The 20,691-nt window shown below is 38.4% G+C and overlaps 1 protein-coding gene across 4 annotated transcripts in view; it reads left to right on the forward strand.

The window, feature by feature from the left end:
- The window catches only part of LOC116925830 (Kruppel-like factor 2), a 47,848-nt gene that overhangs the window by 1,465 nt on the left and 25,692 nt on the right, over positions 1-20,691 (forward strand). Inside the window, exons 1-2 of one of the 4 annotated variants that reach the window (XM_045175208.1) lie at positions 12,037-12,422; positions 12,523-14,397. The exons of 2 other annotated variants lie outside the window; for them this stretch is intronic. In XM_045175208.1, the coding sequence (XP_045031143.1) occupies positions 12,405-12,422; positions 12,523-13,803 (1,299 nt within the window). In that variant the 5' untranslated portion in view covers positions 12,037-12,404 and the 3' untranslated portion in view covers positions 13,804-14,397. Of the gene's footprint in view, positions 1-12,036; positions 12,423-12,522; positions 14,398-20,691 lie in introns of those variants that run through there. One more of the 4 variants, XM_045175211.1, reaches the window with a different exon arrangement.

Genomic DNA, 20,691 nt, shown 5'->3' on the forward strand with positions numbered 1-20,691 from the left:
ACTTGTTGTTGTGTATTGATGAAGTTGACATGTGCATGGGGAGACTAGCAACCCCACCTTGTTATTGCTAGACAGTGACGTCACTTTCTCCATGGCTTTTTACGGCAGTTGAACGCGCGCGTGTGTGTGAAGGGGAGAGAAAGACCATCTGATTAGTTGGCGAATGTTATTCAGTTCTGCTCTTGTATTTTCTAAATCTTGTTTTTCTCTTTTTTTTTGTTTACAAAAAAAAAATGACGTCAACTTATCTCTCAGACTATACGATGAATGTCCGATGATTGGATTACAAAAGGCGACATACTTTTTCGGATTGGATCGACTGCTAACTGCAGTGATTACTGGCTGTTTTTTTTGTTTATTTGTTTTTCATTTGAAAATCGATTTTCTCCTATTTTTGGTGTGAAGGATTTTTTGTTTCCGATTATCTTTTGATACTACTACTACAATACTATCAAGGCCCTTGTGTACATATACTATTATACTATATTTACTCGCGCCGAACAGAACAAAAGAAAAAGAAATTTTCTTTTTTTCTCTTTTCTCTTTCTCTTCAAAATAGACATTTTCAGATAGGCAACATCCATAAATGTGGATTGAAGGGAGTGATGCGAGGATTCCATCTAGTTTATATACCACAGGTCTAAGAGTTTTCCTCTTATCCTGATGTCACGATGAAGATAAGTTTTTTTTGTTTTTGTTGAAATCTATACGACGCCGTTGGAATTTCGAGGCACTTTCCTGTTTAGTTTTTTTTTTCTCAGCGTATGTGACCTGTTCCTTTTTCTTTTTTAATTTAATGTAATAACATGTCGCGCGTGGTGCCTCCAAACGGGCGAAAGCAGAAGAAAAATGACCATGTCGAGTTCGGTCAATTCAAACGAGCTCGGGACAAGCTCATAAAGAAGCGCTTTAAATTGGAATGAGCGTGCGGAAAGCATTTTATCGGACTTCTTTTCTTTATTTTTCGTGTGTTTTTTTTTTTTTTTTAAAGGATTTCGTGTTGCGCAGCTGCGCATATGCAAAACAATCTTGATCAATTGATGCGATGGTGTTTTTATTCATAGAGCACCCTCGTCTCTCTGTTTGGCCACTATGTTGAATGTTTTTAATTGAATGAAAATGTTTTTTTCTGCTTGTTGTGTACGATAGAGTTGTGTTCGATGACGTATCGTTATCGTTGGGGTCTAATGAACGAGCTCATCAGAAAATAAAAGATGTTCGTGATGTAAAGATGCTGCATAATTGAATAGGGCCTTTGCTTGTTGATTTGTTTTGTTTATCCTTTTTTTTTTTAAAGGCAAAAGTCTTTCGTGTCAATTAACTCTTTGGACACAGTTTGCTGTGTGTTCAAGTCGGTCATGTGCGAGGTCACTGGAGTAGTTTGGATTTAAATTTTAATGAATTTTGATGCCGGAATTTTATTTTGCTGCTGGCCACAATTGGAAAATTCCAATTCAACAGTCAGGAAGAAAAAAAAAAATCGGTTGGCAATTTTTTGTTTGTAATTTTCTCGATCGAAATGTCTGCACTCTCTGCCTGTAAGTGGGGAGATATCATAAAAAGCCAAAACAGACATTCCTTTTTATTTTTTCTATCTATATTTTTTTACGACCAAACAGGCCAATCTTAACAAATCACGATGTTTCTAATTTGATTAGAAAACGGGCATCCTCTCGCATCTGGGCTGCCTTTTCTTATGTAGAGCTGTTCCGATATAAACAAAAGGGACTACGGTCTAGAGAGACATATCCAAAAGAAAAAGAAAAAAATTGTTTGAATGTTTTTGTTTTCCAGAGCTCCGGAGAGAGCGCGTTCCAGGTTTCTTAACGATCCGCCGCTCGCGCCAGATGCAATTGGCTTTTTCCCCCTTTTGAATCTCAGCTGCGAGCGTTGCATTTCGGTCGGTAAATATATATTTCTAAAGAATAAAGAAACAACAACGAAATGTTTGGGTTTTTGTTGGGTACAGGTGAACAAGTTGGACTGGATGCTTTAAAGAAAAAGAGTTTATATGCCTGTTCTAGATTTGAACGACGCATCGACGATATGACGGTCAGACATGCACGCACACACACCGAGTCTTAACTCACCCGGCACACTCGTGATGGGCTTCTTTTGTCGTACGCTGCTACGTCAGTAAATAAAATAGAAATTTATTTGTTGATGTCGTCTTCATTCAAATTGGTATGCAAGGAAGCAAAAAACATTAGCCAAAAGTTTTGTTTTTCTTTCGAGCCAATTGTCTTAATTATTCGATATGCTAACTAGTTCATTAAAACAGTGTGTTTGCATTTGGACGAGATCCAAAAGATGCACTAATCGAAATCATTGTTTTTATTTTTGAATTCGAGATAACATTTTTCGTTGATATCGAATTAAAAATAAAAAAATCGGTAAAAAAAAAAAACTTATCTGGTTGTGTGTGTGTGTGTGGATCGTATTTCATATAGTTTTTGTTTCTTTCGAGTGGTGTGGCGGGTTGGAATGATAATCGATGGGCTGCTTCAGTAGTGGAAGTAGTCGATAGCCATTTGTTTTGTTTTTTTCCTTCTCTTCCTACACTGAAAGTTAGAGAAATGAAACAGACACTCTTATAGTAAATCTTTTCACACCTGTTGACTGGTTTGACTGCTGCTCCCCCCTCTCAGAGCGTGGGCAGGAATTGAACTCTTCTATTTCTTTTTTTTTTTTTTTGGCCTACTTTGCATACGAACTGGCAGGGCAAAGAAAAAGATAATCTCGTAGGCAACAACTTCCGAAAGGAATTCAATTATGTGCGCGAGCGCATTCCTCACTAGATGCGTACGTAATAGCCAATAGATAACGCAGCGAAAAGCCAATCACACAAACACACCCACATATACGAGAAAAATGAGGTTTTCTTTTTTCTGTGGCCAGTGTTGCCCGGATGATTGTGCGGGCTAAATTTCAGAAGGTGTGTGTGTGTGTATATATGGGACGATGTTGTGTATACATGAATAGATCGTAAATTGCTACGAGTCTCTGCTCTGTTTCGTTGCTATCTTCCATTTTTTTTTTATATACAAGCCCCTGCTGTGGGATTTTTTTTTTATTTTTGAAAATCAGAGGTCAGCACCGATTTCTCTGTCCGATTTATCGAAATCGATTCCGACTGATCTTGTTAAGATTTTTTTTTTCTTCCCTCTCTTTTTGTGTGTGTGTTGTATTTTTTTCCACGAATCATTGGTCATTGAAAAAATTGGAACTGTGCTAGTCTCGGGTGTGTTAAAAAGAGATTCGGTAGATATACGTTGATCCCCGAATTTCGCCTTGGTTACGCTGCGATTGAACAGCTCAGCGTGTGTCCAATCAAAAGTTCTCTTCCCCCCCAACTGTCTTTTCAATTTTTTTTTTTTTACCCAGAAAAAAAAAAATTGTAACTGAGCCTTGCGTGAATTAAAAATAATAATAAATCGTGAAAAAAAAAGAGAGAAGTTGTGCGACCATTTTGGCGGGTGACTGACGAAATTTGTGTCTTTTTCTTCAGTTTCTTTTCTTTTGCTTATCCGTTTCTTTTTTTTGTTGATTATCTTTCCCCCACATCTAGTCCAATGAAATGCCATTCAGCTTAAGCAAAGAGACACGCGATATATACTATCCCCCCCCCCTTCTTTTTCCCGTTGAACTTTGATATCTTTGGAGTTGATATTTATATAGAAAGTCTTAAGAGAAAAGAAAGAGACTTGTATCAGCAGCCGTAAATCCTTTTTTTTTTTCTCTCTTTCTGTTTCCTCCGGTGTAGTGCGGCTGGGTTTTGGGATTCCTACCAGCAAAAAAAAAAAAACCAACGGAGGGAATAAGTCAGTGCCTGGCCACACATTTATTCCCCCCCTTTGGCTTTCAACTCCTCTTTCTTGGTTTTTTTTTTCTTTTTTCTTACCATGAATGATACGCTCCAGGTGAAGATGGCAACTGGTCACTGCCACTTCTTCACCCATTGGGTTATATTTATATATTTCTTTTTCCCTTTTTTTTTTTTGTTTAAAAGAAAAAAGAAGTTGATTATCAACACAAGCTTCGTTATCGCTTAGCGCGCGCTGGCCATAAACCCCGCAACTAAAGAAAAGGAAGAAAAAAGGGGGGGGATGTGTTTTTAAAAAATATAAAGACAGCGTTGTCAAGATTATATATATGATGTTGATTTGAAAAGAAAGAAAATGTGTTTTTGAATGCACTGCCGAACGCGATTTAATTTTTTTTTTTTAAATTTTACATTGACGCAATTGCCGAAAATATTTTGTCGCCTTCGTTTCATTATCGTCATGTTAAATATATATTAATGAATAAGGTGAAAGAAAGACAAAAAAAAAAAGGCGGTAGAAAAGTCGGTAGCGTTTCGACATCGTCGGTTTTCCTTTTCTTTTTGGCTTGACTTTGATGTTTTGTTAGACGTGGATAGATGTATACCTCCAGCGGTGACTACATCGACACGTTGTTCGTAGCCGTTCTTCTCGTTCCTCAAGAGAACAAGCAATAGGGTCGAGTCAATCACCATAGGTAATCGATATTTTATGAAGAAAACAACAACAAAAACAAAAACAACACGAGAAAAATTTTCTAGTGGCATCGGCACTGTCGGAGGGCTACTCGTCTTATGTGTCTGTATTTCGCTGTGTAAGCAATCACCGATCAAGATCTCCCTTTTCCCTTCAAAAAAATGAGAACAAACGCCGACTGTGCGGCGTTGTGTGTACATTTAAAACAGAAAACAAAATTCAGCCACGTACGACAGCCTTTCCCCCCCCCCTTATGTAAAGAAGAGGGGTTGATTTATTCATTTTCTATTTATACACTTATAAAGAAAGAAGCTGTGCTTTATAACTGCTATACAACTACAGCAACCCCCCCATTGATTGCTGAGTAACCTTTCTCTACTACCTGTTACTCCTTTTGGCTACTGCTGTTTTTGTTGTATATATACCTGGTAGCTCGTGGATGAGATGGTTATCGTCGCACTTGACTCTGCGCTACAATCTTTGTTTTTATATATATATATTTATTTTTGTTTTTTTGTTTCAAAGTCAAAAGAATTTTGGGCCCCCCGTCTACGCGTCATGATGAGCACGATTTTTTTTAAGTTTCGTTATCACAAGCGTGTTTGAAACCTCTGCTGTGGATCAAGAAATTCGTGACTTGGTTCGTCTGGGGGTGAATGTGTTTTGTTTTTTTCGATTCTGTGACTTATAACAAACAAAACATAAAACCAGCAGCAGGAGCTGTTGGTTTTACTCGTCGAGCTAGGGTTTTTGTTTTTTTTTTTTTAAAGGAGAGGGGAAATTGACATCACGCTGAGGTGCCAGAGTATCGTTAGAAAAAGAAAAAAGCTTCCGAATAATGTGTGAAAAAAACATTCCACACCGAGTGGACTGTGTGAAATGAAGTTGTGCTCAGAATTTTATTTTTTTGAATATCGCAGGCAATTGACGTATTTTGAATAAATTAGAATAAAGTTTAAAAAAAAAAATGCATTTTTTTTTTTTTCACGAGAGTGGAGCTACTTGTTTCGACATTTTCAAGAAGAAGAAGAAGAAAAGAATGTTTTAAAAGAAGATGAAGAGTGTCTGAAGTTGCTACTTCTAGCTGCTGGCGTGTTGATGGTTGAAACAAATCGAGAGACACACACTATATGCTCTTCCCATTCTTGTATAATATTTAAATATATATGTAAGAGAGCGGAGAAGGGAGCGCGATGACGGTTTATATATGTGTGTATATACCTCTTGGGCTCTCCAATCTCGTTCTGTTTGAAAGCGTTTTGCTTTTGTTTTGTCTGCTGTGTTATAGGCTTCTTTTATTATCGTCTTGGCCTATCGAAATGTCTGAGAGACAAGCGCTTTATCCTGACAAGTGCCAAATGCATACATCAACTTCTCTTCTCGGCTGCTTCTTCAACTTTTGAGCAATCGAATCAATCTGGAAGATCTCATCGTGTTTTTTTTTATTTTATTTTTCTCTTTCCACTTGTCTCGAGTGTTTCTTTTTAACATAGAAGCTCAAATAGGAAACGTGGGTCGAACCAAATTCCTCGTAGTCTCATTCAAAAAAAAAAAATTTCTTATTCAATTCATTCAATAAATTGGTGATGGATATTTTTTCCTTTTCTATTGGAACGTTGTGGCTTTTATTTGAAGAAAATTTCCTGGAAAATGACCCGCAGTAAATCAATTCCAATGATTATATCGGCGTCCCATTTTTTTTCTCTTAAAGATATCCTCAACAATTTGCTATCCTCATCAAACAAATTCAAATAAACACAAACGGGAGCCGTGACAGGGGTGTGTGTGTCTCGATGTTGACTCGACACAAAATGGTTTCCCTTATTTCTTTGTCTTTTCTCCGATAATTATAAGCAAAGAATTTTTTTTTTTTTCGGATGTCTGTGTGTTTTAAAGATAATTTTTCTTTTTTTGCTTGTGTAATGTTGTTGTCGATGATTTTGAGGGAATGATCCAATCGAGCATGACTTGTTGTTGTTTCTGCGGTCGGCATGATCGGGCAGGGAGAGGAGGGGATCGTGTTTGGTTGCACTGAAATTGGAAAATCGAGTGATTAATTGGCAACAAGAGTCTGGAGGAGAAGACAACAAAAAAAAAAAGGGAAATTTGAAAATGCGTTTTGGTTTAAATAGAGTTGGGTCGTCGAGCCCCTTTTTTGGGCACCTCTGTTTGCGTTGGCGCAGCAATAAAACAGCGTACCGTGTAATCATCACGTGCCAATGACAATCGTACACGAATCGAATAAAACCTTTTTGATTTGTTCTTTTTCGTTCGAGATAACCATCGTTTCTTCTCTAGACGGCCGAACAAATGGTCATAAAAAAGCGAGAAAGAGCGATGCGAGATGGGATGACGTACGCGTGTATTGGGTGTCATTTGATAGCACGTTCCAACAGTTGAAAATAGAATTGTGGCGCCATTTTGAAAAAATAAAAAGGATTTTCATAATATATCATTTTTCTTTGAATTTTTTGTTGCAATAATTGGTTAGCATTTTGCTTTTTTAAAACGCTGAAATCACATTTTTTTATGGTTGTAAAGCCGAGGAACAGATGATCAAACAGTTAATTAACCTTTTTTGTATGTGGCTTCTTTTACGTTTTAAAAAAAGAATGAATTCTTCTTCTGACTGGCGGTTATTGCGGCGGCGGCGCTATCTGTATCGTGTCATGTCGCAAGACGGACGAGATAGTAGTCCCTCTTTTTTTATTTTTTGCTATGATTCACATATTTTTTTTTTTCCATTCTTATTCCGGAGGCCATCAATAAAGAAAATAAAGTCTAGTTCTTATTTTTCTTTTTTGAATGTCTATTTATAAAAAAAAAAAAAAAATGAATCGAAACATCAAAAGAAAAATCGAGATAGACCCGGCGGGTTATACAAGGCAATATCGCAGCATCATCGCGACTGCACTATAAAAAAAGCTTACACACAATCATCATATAATCATACCGAATCATCTCCGTATCGAGACAACCTTTTTTTCCGATTCGCTTTCAAGAAAAAACGATTTTTTTCTTTCTTTTCTAAATAGATCGGACCGATACATTTGTATATAGTAACATACGTGTTCTCTCTCTGTGTGTGTACTATCGACTAGTGTGTGTGAGCACACCGATCATCTTTAAACATTTTACCTCACGAATTTCTTCTTTCGAACTTTCTTTTTTTTTTTTTTTGGCTCGTGTTGACTAAAGAATGGGCCCCTATTTCTTTTTATTTTCAAAATATAAAATCCCTTGGATTTTTAAATCTTCATTGCCCCCCTCCAAAAACACCTGTAAAGATCTGGTTCATTTTAGTTGTGGGACCACAAAAAAAGAGGAGATGGTCCATGATGAAAGGCTCACGAGTGAACCATCATTCATGGGAATGATGATAATGATGCTGGTTCAATGAGGATGGACCATCTCCAGAAAAATGGCTATTCACTTGGGGGTCTCGGCGGAATACAGGTGTCCTCAAACGTCCACCTGTTTCTCCACATTTGTTGCTGTTAAAATAAAGATTTTTGAATGGTCCAGTTGCGCACTGTTCCACCAAAGAAAATGTGTCTATTTTTTTTAATGGAGTGGCAGTTTAGGCAGAGACAGGTGAACGACACAATGTTGGCCATTTCGATTTAAATGCTTTGAAAGATTTGAAAAATGCGATAAGTGTAGCGTGTGAGGGCCCATCAAAAATGACGTATTATGGCCAGTTCTTCTTCTTCTTTCTTAAGTGAACAAACTCTTCAACTTATTGCTCAAATTCTTTTATGTTCGCTTTTTATTTTTGCATAACATTTTTTATTTTTGCTCGTCGCACGAATGATTTATCTTTTAACTTTTTTTTATTATCCCAAACCGTCAAATGGGTGATTATTGGCACCGTGTCGTTTCATTCCTCCTAACTTGTATTTTCTTCTTCTTTCTGTCCCTTCACACACACACACACACACACACACACACACAAAGACATTTTGATGTAGTGTGTGTGTGTGTGTGTACCCTGGGAGGGCCATCTCTCGTAAATGGGATACAATAGAAACACCAGCAAGGAAAAGAGAGTATGTTCCAGGAGAGAGAGAGAGAGAAAGAGAGCCATTGATTCTCTTCTGGTACGTACCTGCGTTTTTTCCTATGGCCATTATGTTGCCCACCGTGGGGGATGCCTTTTACCAACAACAACAAAACGGTTTTGAAGGGACATGGAAAAGATGTCGTCTATGTACTACCCCCTACCCACCCACCACGTCGCATCAGCAGTTTTTTTTTTTTTTCTTGTTAAGGGGAATAGCTTCTCCCCCCACTTGTGTTCGTCCATGGAGGTCTTTTGCCCAGGTGACATTTGTCTCTTCTTTTCTCTGCGTTTGTGAGTCAGTGAGTCCACTACACACAGATTTTTTTTTTTTTGTTGAGTGCTCGGGGTTAGGTTAGAAAAAGGTTTTGTGTGTGTGTGTGTGTGACTCCAATATATCATCAAGTGCGCGGCTAATTTGACACCCATCAGCACCTTTTTGTGTGTGTGTGTATCTACTGAAGAGAGAGAGAGGGGGGGGGCGTGTGTTATTACAATTTTTTAAAAGCGACAAGATTCAGGTGACATGTTTTCTTGTGGTTAACCCATAGATTCCATTTTGTGTGTTTTCTTTTGCATCTTGAAATAGTCAGTCCACACCCATTTGACCATCGTGTGCACCTTTTTTGTGTGTGATGGCCATCGACTTGCATTTCATTCGTCTATTTCTATGGTGAGGAGGATGTACGTTGTTGCAGCAACATGGAATTCATTTTGCATTTTCCTCCTCCTCCCCCCCCCACTTGATGAAATAATTTCGTTCCGTCAATGTGTGGACGGTGACAATGTCGACTCTGGAAACCATTTTGAAACGTTCGCATTTTCTCTGATTTTATTTTATCTTTTTCCAAAAAAAAAATCATTTGCGTGACGATGTTGTAGGGTCCCCCCAACGATACGCATAAAAGGTCGTGATCGATTTTTTTGTTTCTTAAAGGGGGGGGACTGTCCGCTTGTTGTATGCCCAACTAATAGAACGCAGTCTGTTTTCATGTTTATCTTAACGCCGTAATCGAAAGTCTTTCCCGTATGGCGTGTTTATCTTTTTGTTTTTCTTTATTTTCTGCTCCTCTGCGTCCCTCTTTACGTCGTCTGCAACCTTTTTAGCCAAGTCTTTTCGTCCGATTTACGAGGTCTACCAGTCAATTTCTTTTCTTTTCTTTTTAAAGAAAGAGAGAAAAAAAAAATTGTTATGCACATAAACATGGGCCAAATTTATTTCGGGATTTAGGCCCCGTGTGTGTCCTCCGTCCTTTGCGCCGCGCGTTTATCTTTTGGGATAGCATTTTTTAAGGGGCTTAATTATTTTTTAATCAAACGGACATGTTTTTTTAATGTAAATAATAAGAAATGTGCGATTGATGTTTGAAGCGCAAAAGAAAAAAAAAAATCCCGTTTGGTCGAATCTTTGATCTGAAAGTTTTTGTTGTTTTTTGTTCTCGGTTCGTTTTTTTTTTCCTTTTTATGGCTATTATAATGTACCGTCAATATATATAAATCGAGGAGAAGAAGAAGGGAATTAAGTCGTAAATCAGTCGGGGAGAAAAAAGGGATCTGATTATTGTGACTAGAAAAAAATGTGATGAATACGTTTCACAAGTGAGACAACCGCGCGAATGGAACACCGCGAGATTTGAACATTTATTTTGATTCGATTCTTCCTTCTCTTTCGATGAAAATGATTATTTCTTGTTGTCGTCTTATCCCGAAAATCCCGCGTTGTTGTGGTTTTCTGGTCCCGACAAGTTTTGCATCGCATGTCAGGCGCTTTCCAAATCTGGACACGATAGACATTCATTTTTTTTTTTTTTTTTGAATTTCTCTCCCTTCCATTTCAAATGATAACATTTGACTTGTATTAGCATTTCACGTATTCATCTCTCGCAATTTTAGTTTTTCTCTGTATTTTGATTTGACCGCCACCAGATGGCTTGACAAGATGATCTCATCAAAAAAAAAAAACCATATGCGCTCAGGTCCATGTTGTTCATTTCTTTTTTCTATTTAAATTCTCTTAAAAACCACCACCAACTTCTTTTTTTTTTTATTATTTAAAGAAAAAAAAAATTCCTCTTCAACGAGAAGAGAAAAAAAAAGAGATTTATCTACACTGGCGCTGTGTTTAGACAGGACAGAGACAAGTCACAAATCACGTGACCGGAGCTTGTTTACTTTTCTTTCTCTCTCTCTTGCTGGCTTCGCTTCTGCTTTGCTTCTTATTTCTCCCCAGATTTTTTTCTGAAATTTTCATATGTATCGCGTTATTTATCATCTTATAGGTAAAGGTGGTAACGTGATATCCCCCAACCGTCAAGTCTTTCCCCCCGCTCTGTCTCTTGCCTCCGTGTTAGTCCCTTTTGATTGTTAGGAAGGGAAAACTAAACATGCGTCCGTGTTTTTTTTTATATATATATTTATAATTTTTTAAAAAATGTAATGCACAATCGACAGATATCCGCCCCTGTTGTCTTTTTTTTTTAAAAAAAAGTTGACAATGTTTGTCATTAAAAAATTCCTTTTTCCTTTTTTGAACAACAACAACAAAAGTTTGAAGAAAAGATAGTCGATTGTTATTACTATGCACACACACATCTATTAAGCTGAATTTGATGATTTTATGACACACTATATTTTATACCGATGCGGCAGCGGTTCTGGTTTTTTTTCTTCTTATCCCGCGGGACCGGTTTAATTCCCGCCCCTAAAAAAAGAAGGGGGGGATTTCTTTTCTTTTTTTCAAGATTTGGTTAAAGGAAATAAAAGGTGAAAATTTATTGGGAAGGTTAAGTGTGAAACGCGTCCGTCATCGATGCAAATGTCGTTGCGACATGGGCGCTAGATTACAACGTTGCCTATATCGTCTGACGCAAACAGGTAGACGTTTGTGGACTGTCGCGCGCGCGCGAGTGGCGGAGGGAATGATGGATTCCCAACTGATAAGACTCTGTATAAGCTGTTCTCAATCAAGATCTGGTTTCTTTCTCGAGGAATAAACAATTTCTGTTTCGTGCCTTGCCTTGGCCACCGATGTCAGAAAGTTCGTCTGCAGTTCGTTCATTTTCGTCACCTTCCCCACTGTTTTTTTTTTGTTTTCTTTTCTATCGATAATTTAAACCGGGACGTGGAACACATTTTGTTGTTGTTGCTGCTGAAAATTCGATGGTTGGATGATTTCATTGTGTTCATTGTTAAACAAAAGAGAGAGAGAAAAAAAGGGGGCCGGATATGCACGGCCATAAGAGGAGGATGGTACCCGACTTCGTGATTGGTCGGTTTTGACGTCAACGGAGGTATGTGCACACAGCGAGTTCTATCCCATTTCTTTTTTTTTTTATCTTTTCCTTTTTTTTTTTTAAAGGACCCTCCTCCATCGTTACCTTCCATCCCCAGGTGTTTGTGCCAGGTAAACCCAGAGGGCCTGTGTTAACTTCTCTTGACTCTCTCTCTCTCTCTCTCTCCGTGTGTGTGTGTGTGTGTGTACCCTTTTTCAGGGGGTTTTAAGACGAGTGGCTCAGGTAGTTGGACGAGTCATTCACAAGGTGAAGCTCTTGGTCGACACGTCGCACAATTTCTTCTTCCTCTTCTTTAGAAAAACGATTTTTGTTTTGTTTTGTTCGCAGTGCGTTCAAGGAGAAAGAAAAAAAACAGTGTGTTAACTCTGGCCAATCCAATTGTGACCATCACAAGTGATTTTTGACTCGTTGAGTTTTTTTTGGTTTTTTTTAAATCTTCGCTGAAAAAAACAATTGACAATCGTGAAATTGTGCAACTTTTTTTTTTTCAATTCTGAGCCAACAAAAAAAAAAGGAAAGAATTTGAACGTGAAAATGTCCGATTTTCAAGAGGTAACATTTCGAATTTGGCTATTTTTAGGCCTGAAATATTAGGGGATTAAAAAACAAAAAAAATCAGTTGATTAATTTATTTGGTTCATTTTGCGCGTAGATTTGGCAAGATATCGAAACGGTTTTATTAGGATCCGCTCCGGCGGGAGCTCACGCCGTCAATCCGTGCGTTTACGGTAACCGCGAATCGAACGAACAACATTGCGCTTACGCCAATCAACCGACAGTCGCAGCGGCCGCCTATTCGTCTCTAGAAACTCAGCAATCGCGTTCGTCTTCCGGCCCTTCGTCGCTCGCCATGGAAGCTCCGTTCCAGCAGCATCCGTCGGCCGCTCAACAGCAGTACAACGGTGAAACGATGGCCTACAATTATCACGGCCAACACTATCACCATCACCAAGCGGAGTGCGTTTCTTCGAGCGGTGCCGCTTCCTATCCGTTTTACAACTACCGGAAGGAAGGCGGTGTGGCGATTCCATCCGCTCCTGGCGCTGGCTCGGCATATCCGGTCATCAAACAGGAACTGCAAGACGTTGCAGCGACGGACAATTATTCCGGCGTTGCTCATCATCAACAGAATTATTTTCTTCATCCGCAGCGGATGGCCAATGCAAACGTCGCCACTCATCGCGTTGCGGCGGCAGCAGCAGCAGCAGCAGCTCAACAGCAGAATTATTATTCCTATCACACGGCCGAGGCTGGATACAATGGGATGCAACAACAACAACAACAACACGGTGGTTATCATCAGGCGTATCATCCGCAACAACAAGGTCAAATGTCGCCGCCCACTACGCCGGACAGCGTCTACGGCCATCATCAAACGGCGCCTGCGTCCAATCGGCTGGTTCAACAGCAGCAAACTCAAGTTGTGAACGGCGAAGACTTTCAGCAGCACGCGCATTATTATCACCACCACCAACAGCAACAGACTCATTTGCATAACCAACAGCCGCAACAGCAATCGATGCAGGGGCACATGCCGCGGCTCGTTCCCGCCCTCACTCCGCCGTCGTCTCCGCACTTGAAAGCGGCGCAGATGTCGTGCGCGCCGGCAGTTGCTGGCGCGACGGTGCGTCCCCGTCGCCGACGGACTTGGGGCAAACGGCGGGTCATCATTCACACGTGTTCGCATTCGGGTTGCGCCAAGACGTACACGAAATCGTCGCATTTGAAGGCGCATTTGAGGACGCACACGGGCGAGAAACCGTACCAATGCTCGTGGAAGGGATGCGGATGGAAGTTCGCCCGCTCCGACGAGCTCACCCGCCACTATCGCAAACACACGGGCGATCGGCCCTTCCAATGCCGCCTCTGCGAAAGAGCCTTTTCGCGCTCCGATCATCTTGCTTTACACATGAAACGGCACATTAGCGTTTAATTTTAAAATTCTATTTTTGTTTTTTTTCGATCCGTCTAGTCATTTTTTTTTTGTTTTCTGGTTGTCTGAAATTTCTTCTTTTGAAATCTTACTAATAATTTAGAATATCCTTAATATTTTTATTTTTTTTTTGACATCATTCAGGATTCGTTTCGATTTGTTTGTGTAACTCTAACATGGAAAATGTTTTCTACCTGTCGTCTAGGGATCCTTTTTCTCTGTAGGCCTACAAGATTATAGACCATTTTCATTTTCATTTTTTAAAATTAAAACAAAAAGACAAAAAAAAATTATATTCGTGTATGCAAATTTTTCATCGACAAAAAAAAAACAGATTATTTTGAATGATCGTATTTTTGTGAAACAATCCGTCGTTAAACGCGCGCACATTTCGTTTGACGTGATGGAATTAAATGTTGCATTCCAATTTCTGACAATTTTCTGGTTGTGCTGCTGCTGCATCTTAATTATTATTAAATAAGAATTGAAGAACAACAAATTGATTTTCCCCATGTCGCCTCTATTGCTGTACAGTTTTTATCTTTTCAAATGCTACATTACAACAAACAAAAAAAAAAAAGAAATGGAATGAGATCCCAACAATTGAAAAACATTTTTTTTTTTTTTTACCTGTTGACTCTTTTTGAAGAATAAAAACCACTTGACTCGTCTGGTTCTGTCTGGATAGCGTCCACACAGTAGTAGTAGCCAATTAACCTGTTGAAAAGTTGAAGGGGGAGGGGGGTTGACTGGTTGAAAAGGGGTTAAAAAAAGAGGAGAGATGATCGATTTTCATTTTTTAATGGCCGTCAAACATCAAAAGAGATGGTCATCTCTTGATGTCTACGTTGGACGTGACTCTGTGCCCCCTCTTAATTTTCATCCATTTCAAACAGCCAACAGGTTTTCTTTCCTTGTGACAGTTGCAGTTCTCCCCTTTTTTATTGAAAAAAAAAAAAACCAGATTCGTTTTGGACATGGAGGCGGATGTTTGAATGTGCGATTTTGTTTAGTGTGTGTTTATTATCGTGACCTTTCGAGTTTTCTATTGATTAGAACTAACTCTGCAAAAGAAATGGAGAGGGAGAACGATGAAGTCCGTTTTTATGCACACACTCGGCTCAAATTATGGGGTGGGTTTTGAGAGTTTAGAGGTGCAAATGGACATGGGGGGTGGTCCGTGTGTGGAACTGTATCCGTTAGTGAAATGTTTGTATACGTGACGGCTTTGACAATAGACGGCCATTTGGGCCATCGTCTCGCCACTTTTGGCGGATGTCTGTCTCTTTCCATTCGTTTTGTGTACCATTTTATTTTTTCGTTTTTTAAAAAGGAAAATGAAAATAAAATGGATCATTTTAAAAGAAAATAATTCATTTTAATTTTCCTATCGAATGCCTTGGATTGGGGGTTCCAAGTTGACACGAAGATGACGAGACGTTGAGCATGGGGGGAGATGTCATTAACGAAGTGGTTTTGTGTGCCTCTCTATATTTGGAAGATGGGAAATGATGCCTGAGATTAAGGTCTTTTTCCTATAATGTCTGCACGTCAATGTCTTTAGGATCGGTAGACGTTCAACCGAAAGGAAATGATGAGTTTCAAACACACACACAGGCCGTGTTCATTTCTCATCATCAAAGATCGTTTGTTGCATTATGATTATAGACTGCCGTATCATTTAATGAGAGTCGATGATGAAGACCCTTTTTTTAAAAATTTCCTTTTATGGTTTTTTTTTTAAATTCCCCCCCTTTTTGTTTTGCCGTCCTAGGCCTACGTCAATGTTAAAAATGATATTTAAAAAGAAAAACTAGGAAAACACGTAATTCCTCCAACTTGTTTTTTTTTTCTTTCAACAAAGTTTTGGATTTGGCACGCCGTAAGACGAACTCATTTTTCATTTCGTAAACTTGAAATTCGGTGTTGATCTTATTTGTTTTCTAAAACGAGAATCAAGTGTATAGGGAGACGCGTTTGAAGAAGAAGAATCTTCTTTGTGGTGACAGTTTAGATGTCGCTTTAAATATTGTTTTGGAGTGGACGCATACAGCCAAAAAAAAAGAAATGCGTTTGTGTAACTTGGGCATTGACTAATCGACTCGGCTTCCCGGTTTTTCTTCTCTTGTGTTGTTGTTGTTGTTGTTGCCCTACTATCATTAATTTCTAACCAAAGTGTAGAAGCAGCAAGCCCCCCCCTCTTTTGGGTGAAGGCTCTTCTGCCGCTGACGCACCAACTCGTCGCAAACACGCAACACAAACGGTCCTCTTTTTTTACGTAGGTGTTGGAACAAGAAGAAGAATCACATTTTTTTCTTTGCGCTCTCAACGAGTTTTCTTGATGCTCGAGGCCTGAGAAGGAAAAGAGACTGTCCATTTGAATGGTGGTGATATGTATTTTTTTTTTTTTAATAAAATAAAAGAACTAAATGCGTTGGTAATTCGAAATGAAAGAGAGAGAAAGAGAGAATTACAGGTGCGCTTTTTAGCACTGCAACGTTTTGTGTATCCAAATCTCCGACGGTTCTCTTGTGTGTACCAACACTTTGAGCCTCGTTTGCCAAACACTAAACAAATGACACGTAGTCTCTATATCTGCCTCTTTAAAATGTGGAAATTTGGGACATTTTTTTTGTAAATGTTGCATCATTTTATTTATTTCAATTTTGAAAACGTTTATTTTTTTACATTTTTTCGTTTGAATTCCAAGAAGAATGTCGAGGAATGTGTTCGATATGTTGATTTTGGTGTGTTGACTGGAGAACGATCCCCCCCTCCTTCGGTATGGGGGGAGGAGGAGGATAGAAAGAAATTAGTCGAGTGTTTTTTCTTGTGCAGGGAGCCAAGTCAAATATCTTGTTGGCACATCGTGTTATTTAGACGGCCCGAAACACACACTGACTTGAGGCAAACGATTGGAATGTGTTGCTTCTTCAAATAGATTGACTTGTGTGGTATATTCCCAATAAGCTTAACCCTTGAAACGCGATACTCTGGAACATCTTTCTTCTCTATTTGTTCTATTTGATTTTCTCTCTCTTTTTCGATTGGTTTTTAGAAGAGAGAGAACATTTATTGACTTTAGCAGAAGTCTCTTTCTCTTGTACAGGCCTAAATTTTTATTTATAAATTCATTTGTAAGTTTAAAAAATAAAATAAATTATTTCTCTGGTGGCCATCGTTTCCGGCCAAATAGTTTGTGACCGGTCCATCGATGCTACGGATGATGATATTCCCCCCGCTGCCCTTTGGCTTGTGGATATAGACACCTCTTGTCTTGCCTCTTTTTTTTATTTTCTTTTACGTTTGACCTTTTTTTCTTTCTTCTCTTTCTCCTGGTGACAAAAAGAGAACCTCAAATGTCGGGAACAGAAGAGTAGGAACGTGACTTGAGGGCGGTATGGCGCATTTGAATTTTTTTTTTATTTTAAAAGAACATCTTCTATTCAAACACACATCCCAACTATTGAGGCAAACTGGGAATCCGCAAGTCGCATCTCCATAGTTCAGAATTGAATTATCTTTCCTGAATTTTTGTTTAAAAAAAAAAACAATGTTTAGTTTTTTTTCCTTTTTATTTATTTAAACCTCCCAAAAACGATGGCGATAAATCAACTTGAAAAAAAAAAAAGAATCCCCAAATCTTACCGAAATATAAATTGGATTTAAGTTCCAGAAAAATCTGTGCCTTTTTCTTGTGGGGGAGGTGGGGGATTCTATTGGCTTTTATTTGGCTCTATACGTATAGATTCAAGGGACTTTGGTGGCCATCTTGTGTGGTGGTGATGCTGACTTTTATCTTATGACGACACGCTCGAAAGAAAGAGGATTTTTAAACCGGTCGGCCGGTGTTTGTATCGAGCGCGTGACACGACAAAACAATCGAAGGGCGACATCATCATCATCACCTGCGGACCCGATAGGTACACACCAGGGCCGTGCGGGAATTTTTTGGGGGGAAAATAAAAAAAAAGGTTTGGTTGGGACGTTTATCGATAAAAAGACGAGGAAGGGGGGGGGGAGGAGGATAGTGTCATTTTCAGCCACTTTGACGACGACTTGGTTCTCTCACTAGACAATCATTTTTAGTTTTGTGACTTTTTACTGCCCACTCTGGCGGCGCTCGTAAAAATCGCTGTGTGACAACGACAGGAGGGGGAAAAGAAGAAGGGGACAGATATAGCGAAGTACTTTTTTAAAGAAGAAGAAGAAGAAATCAAAGAAACAGGTTCATCAAAGAAAAAAAATTCGAGTAGTTTGATGACGTTAAAAATTTGCGTTTGGGCGGGCAGCACGTGCCTATTGGATTATTTGATTCTTTGGTTTTTATGTCTTGTTGAATATACAATCGATTTCTAATCGAAACTAAAAATGGCTGTTATAAAAGTCCCCCCCCCTTATTTGTTTGTTGTTGATTGGGCGAGAATGGTTTTCTTATTCGGGGGGGTTTGAACAACTGGTTCTGACGACTTGGTGTCCTGATTAATGACGCACACAAATAAAAACAACAGTCCTCGAAAATCTAAAAGGAAAACAAAAAGAAACTTGTACTTTTGTGAGTCATTTGAATTCAGAAAATTTCAATAAAATTCAAAAAAAAAAAAAAAGGGAAAACGTGCGCTGATTCGCCATCGTCCCGACAAATGAGGTTTTTATTTTTTCTAGGACTCCCCCTCAAAAACAAAATTAACAATCTGCGTGTAACGTAAAAACGCCCTTATTTTCCCTATTTTATAAATCATTTGCATTCGGAAAAAAAAAAAATAATAATTTTTAGAATTTCGTTTTAACGGTGACTGTCTTTTTTTGTTGTTGTTGTTGATAGGCATATTGAAAAAAAAAAATACAAAAGTGTATCTCTCCTTTTTGCTTTTAAAGAAAATGATTGCGACGTTGAATTTGAAAAGAAAAACAAGGGCCGGTTACTTGATTCCTTCTAATTGGGCGATATCGTGTCGTTCGGTCCTTCCATATTTATGAACCTTCTGTCTGTCTCTCTCTCTCTCTTTATTTGGAGTGTTAACAAAATGATTTCTTCAATCGGTGACTGTGATAAATATTTTTCTTGTTGGCCATTGATTTCTCTTTCGAGCCAACGAAATTACCCTATTCAGATTTGTTTCTGTAATGGAAATTTTTTTTTTTTTTTTTGAGAAAAAAACAAAACAAAGAATCGAGTGAAGCTGATGGATCGACTCTGTCGTTTGACCGCTCCATATAAATTTAACTGTTTATTATTATTCTTTTTTAACACGAGAAAAGACTTTTTCTTTTTTGGGGGAGGTGAATCATCTGGACGAGTTGTTCTATAATTGGTAATTCGAACACACAAACACACACGCACAAAAAAAAAAAAGAGGACAGTATATCGGTTGAAGAAACCAACTTGTTTTACACTTAAGTTTTGATCTTATTATTTAAAAATTATTTTTCAGACGCTTAAAACAAAAATCAAATCCAGTTGTCCAGAGTCACGTTTTTTTGTTTTTTGTTTTAAATCATTCCCATATTTTGTGTGTGTGTGTGTGTGTGTGTATAAACAAACATCCGATGGAGTGTAAGGTGTTGGAAACGTTGGAAAACATCCCCATAGTGTTCGTCTATTTATTTTCTATCGCTCCAGATTTGCATCGTTTCACCGCAGGCGACTCTGCGTCCCGTTCGGTGTGTAACCGGGGCCTTCGGAAAGGGAAACAAAATAACAATGGGGGCTTCATTATTCATGCAAGTCGCATTTCAATAAAAACACGTAACAGCACAGCAGCAGACCACAAAACATTTGTTTCTATTTTTTATTTGTTTTTTTACTTTTTACGCGGCGCGCATAATGATCGACACATTTCTTCTTAGCCGCCTGTGTGTCTGTTTTGCTCTGCTTTTCCCTTCATTTTCCATAATTCCGTATTCAAATAGAGATCCCCTTTCTATTCCAAATGTTTTAAGTGTTTTTTTTTTTTTTTATCGCGTTACATGTCAAGCAGCGCCTTTGCGGGGAATCTGCTAAACGTGTCCAAAGGTTTTTTATTATTTTGATATTTTTTTTTCAATCTTTGAAAAATCTATTTGATTTCACAAAGATTGATACCGTTTGATTTGACTGCATTCGTCTTCATCACGTTTCGTTTTGATGAGCCAATGGTGAGAAGGGAGTTGCATTCGGTTAAAGTTTCGCTCCATCATATCGGAAGATGATTTTGCTTGGCTTTTATAATCTATCACTTCTTCTTCTCTCGTCGACAGCTGGAGACCATTAGAAATGGAAGGGGGGGGGGGGCAGTTAGGTTTGAAAAGAAAAGGTGACGCCAGGATTCCATATACATTTATTCCATTTTTTGTTGTTGTTGTTGTGATTGTTTCTTTTATAATAAAAAAAAAAAATGTTATGAACTCACCGAGTCACGTTCACAGTTTTGTTGAACGACTCGTTTGTGTGTGTGTCTTTCTTCGACAGCGGGAGCTTCAATGGCTCGTGTCGTGCTTCATTTGTTTTTTTCTAACGTATACAAGTAGATATTGTATATTTCTTTTTTTTTTATGTCATAAATATTCTGTTGCCTGTTATCTCTGTCTGGAATCATTTGCATGGAAATCCATCTCCATCTAAGAAGTAGAAAAAAAAAATCATCCGGCCATCCATTTTCAAAGATTGAGACGGATCGTTTTCCTTTTTTTTTTTTTTCTGAGAATGTTTGAAATAAAAAAACAAAAGAATGGACCATAAAACGTAGAAGAAGAATGAAAAAAAAAAGGAAACTTGAAAATGTGGAAACCGGAATCGATAAAACAAAAACAAATTCACTGTTTTCGATTGCCATGTTTGGTCTCTTATCGTTGCGTATTTTATTAGATTGATGAGACTTTGATGTCGCGCACATCAAACAAGAAAAA

This window comes from Daphnia magna, linkage group LG6 (assembly GCF_020631705.1).
Source record: "Daphnia magna isolate NIES linkage group LG6, ASM2063170v1.1, whole genome shotgun sequence".
Taxonomy (NCBI): domain Eukaryota; kingdom Metazoa; phylum Arthropoda; class Branchiopoda; order Diplostraca; family Daphniidae; genus Daphnia; species Daphnia magna.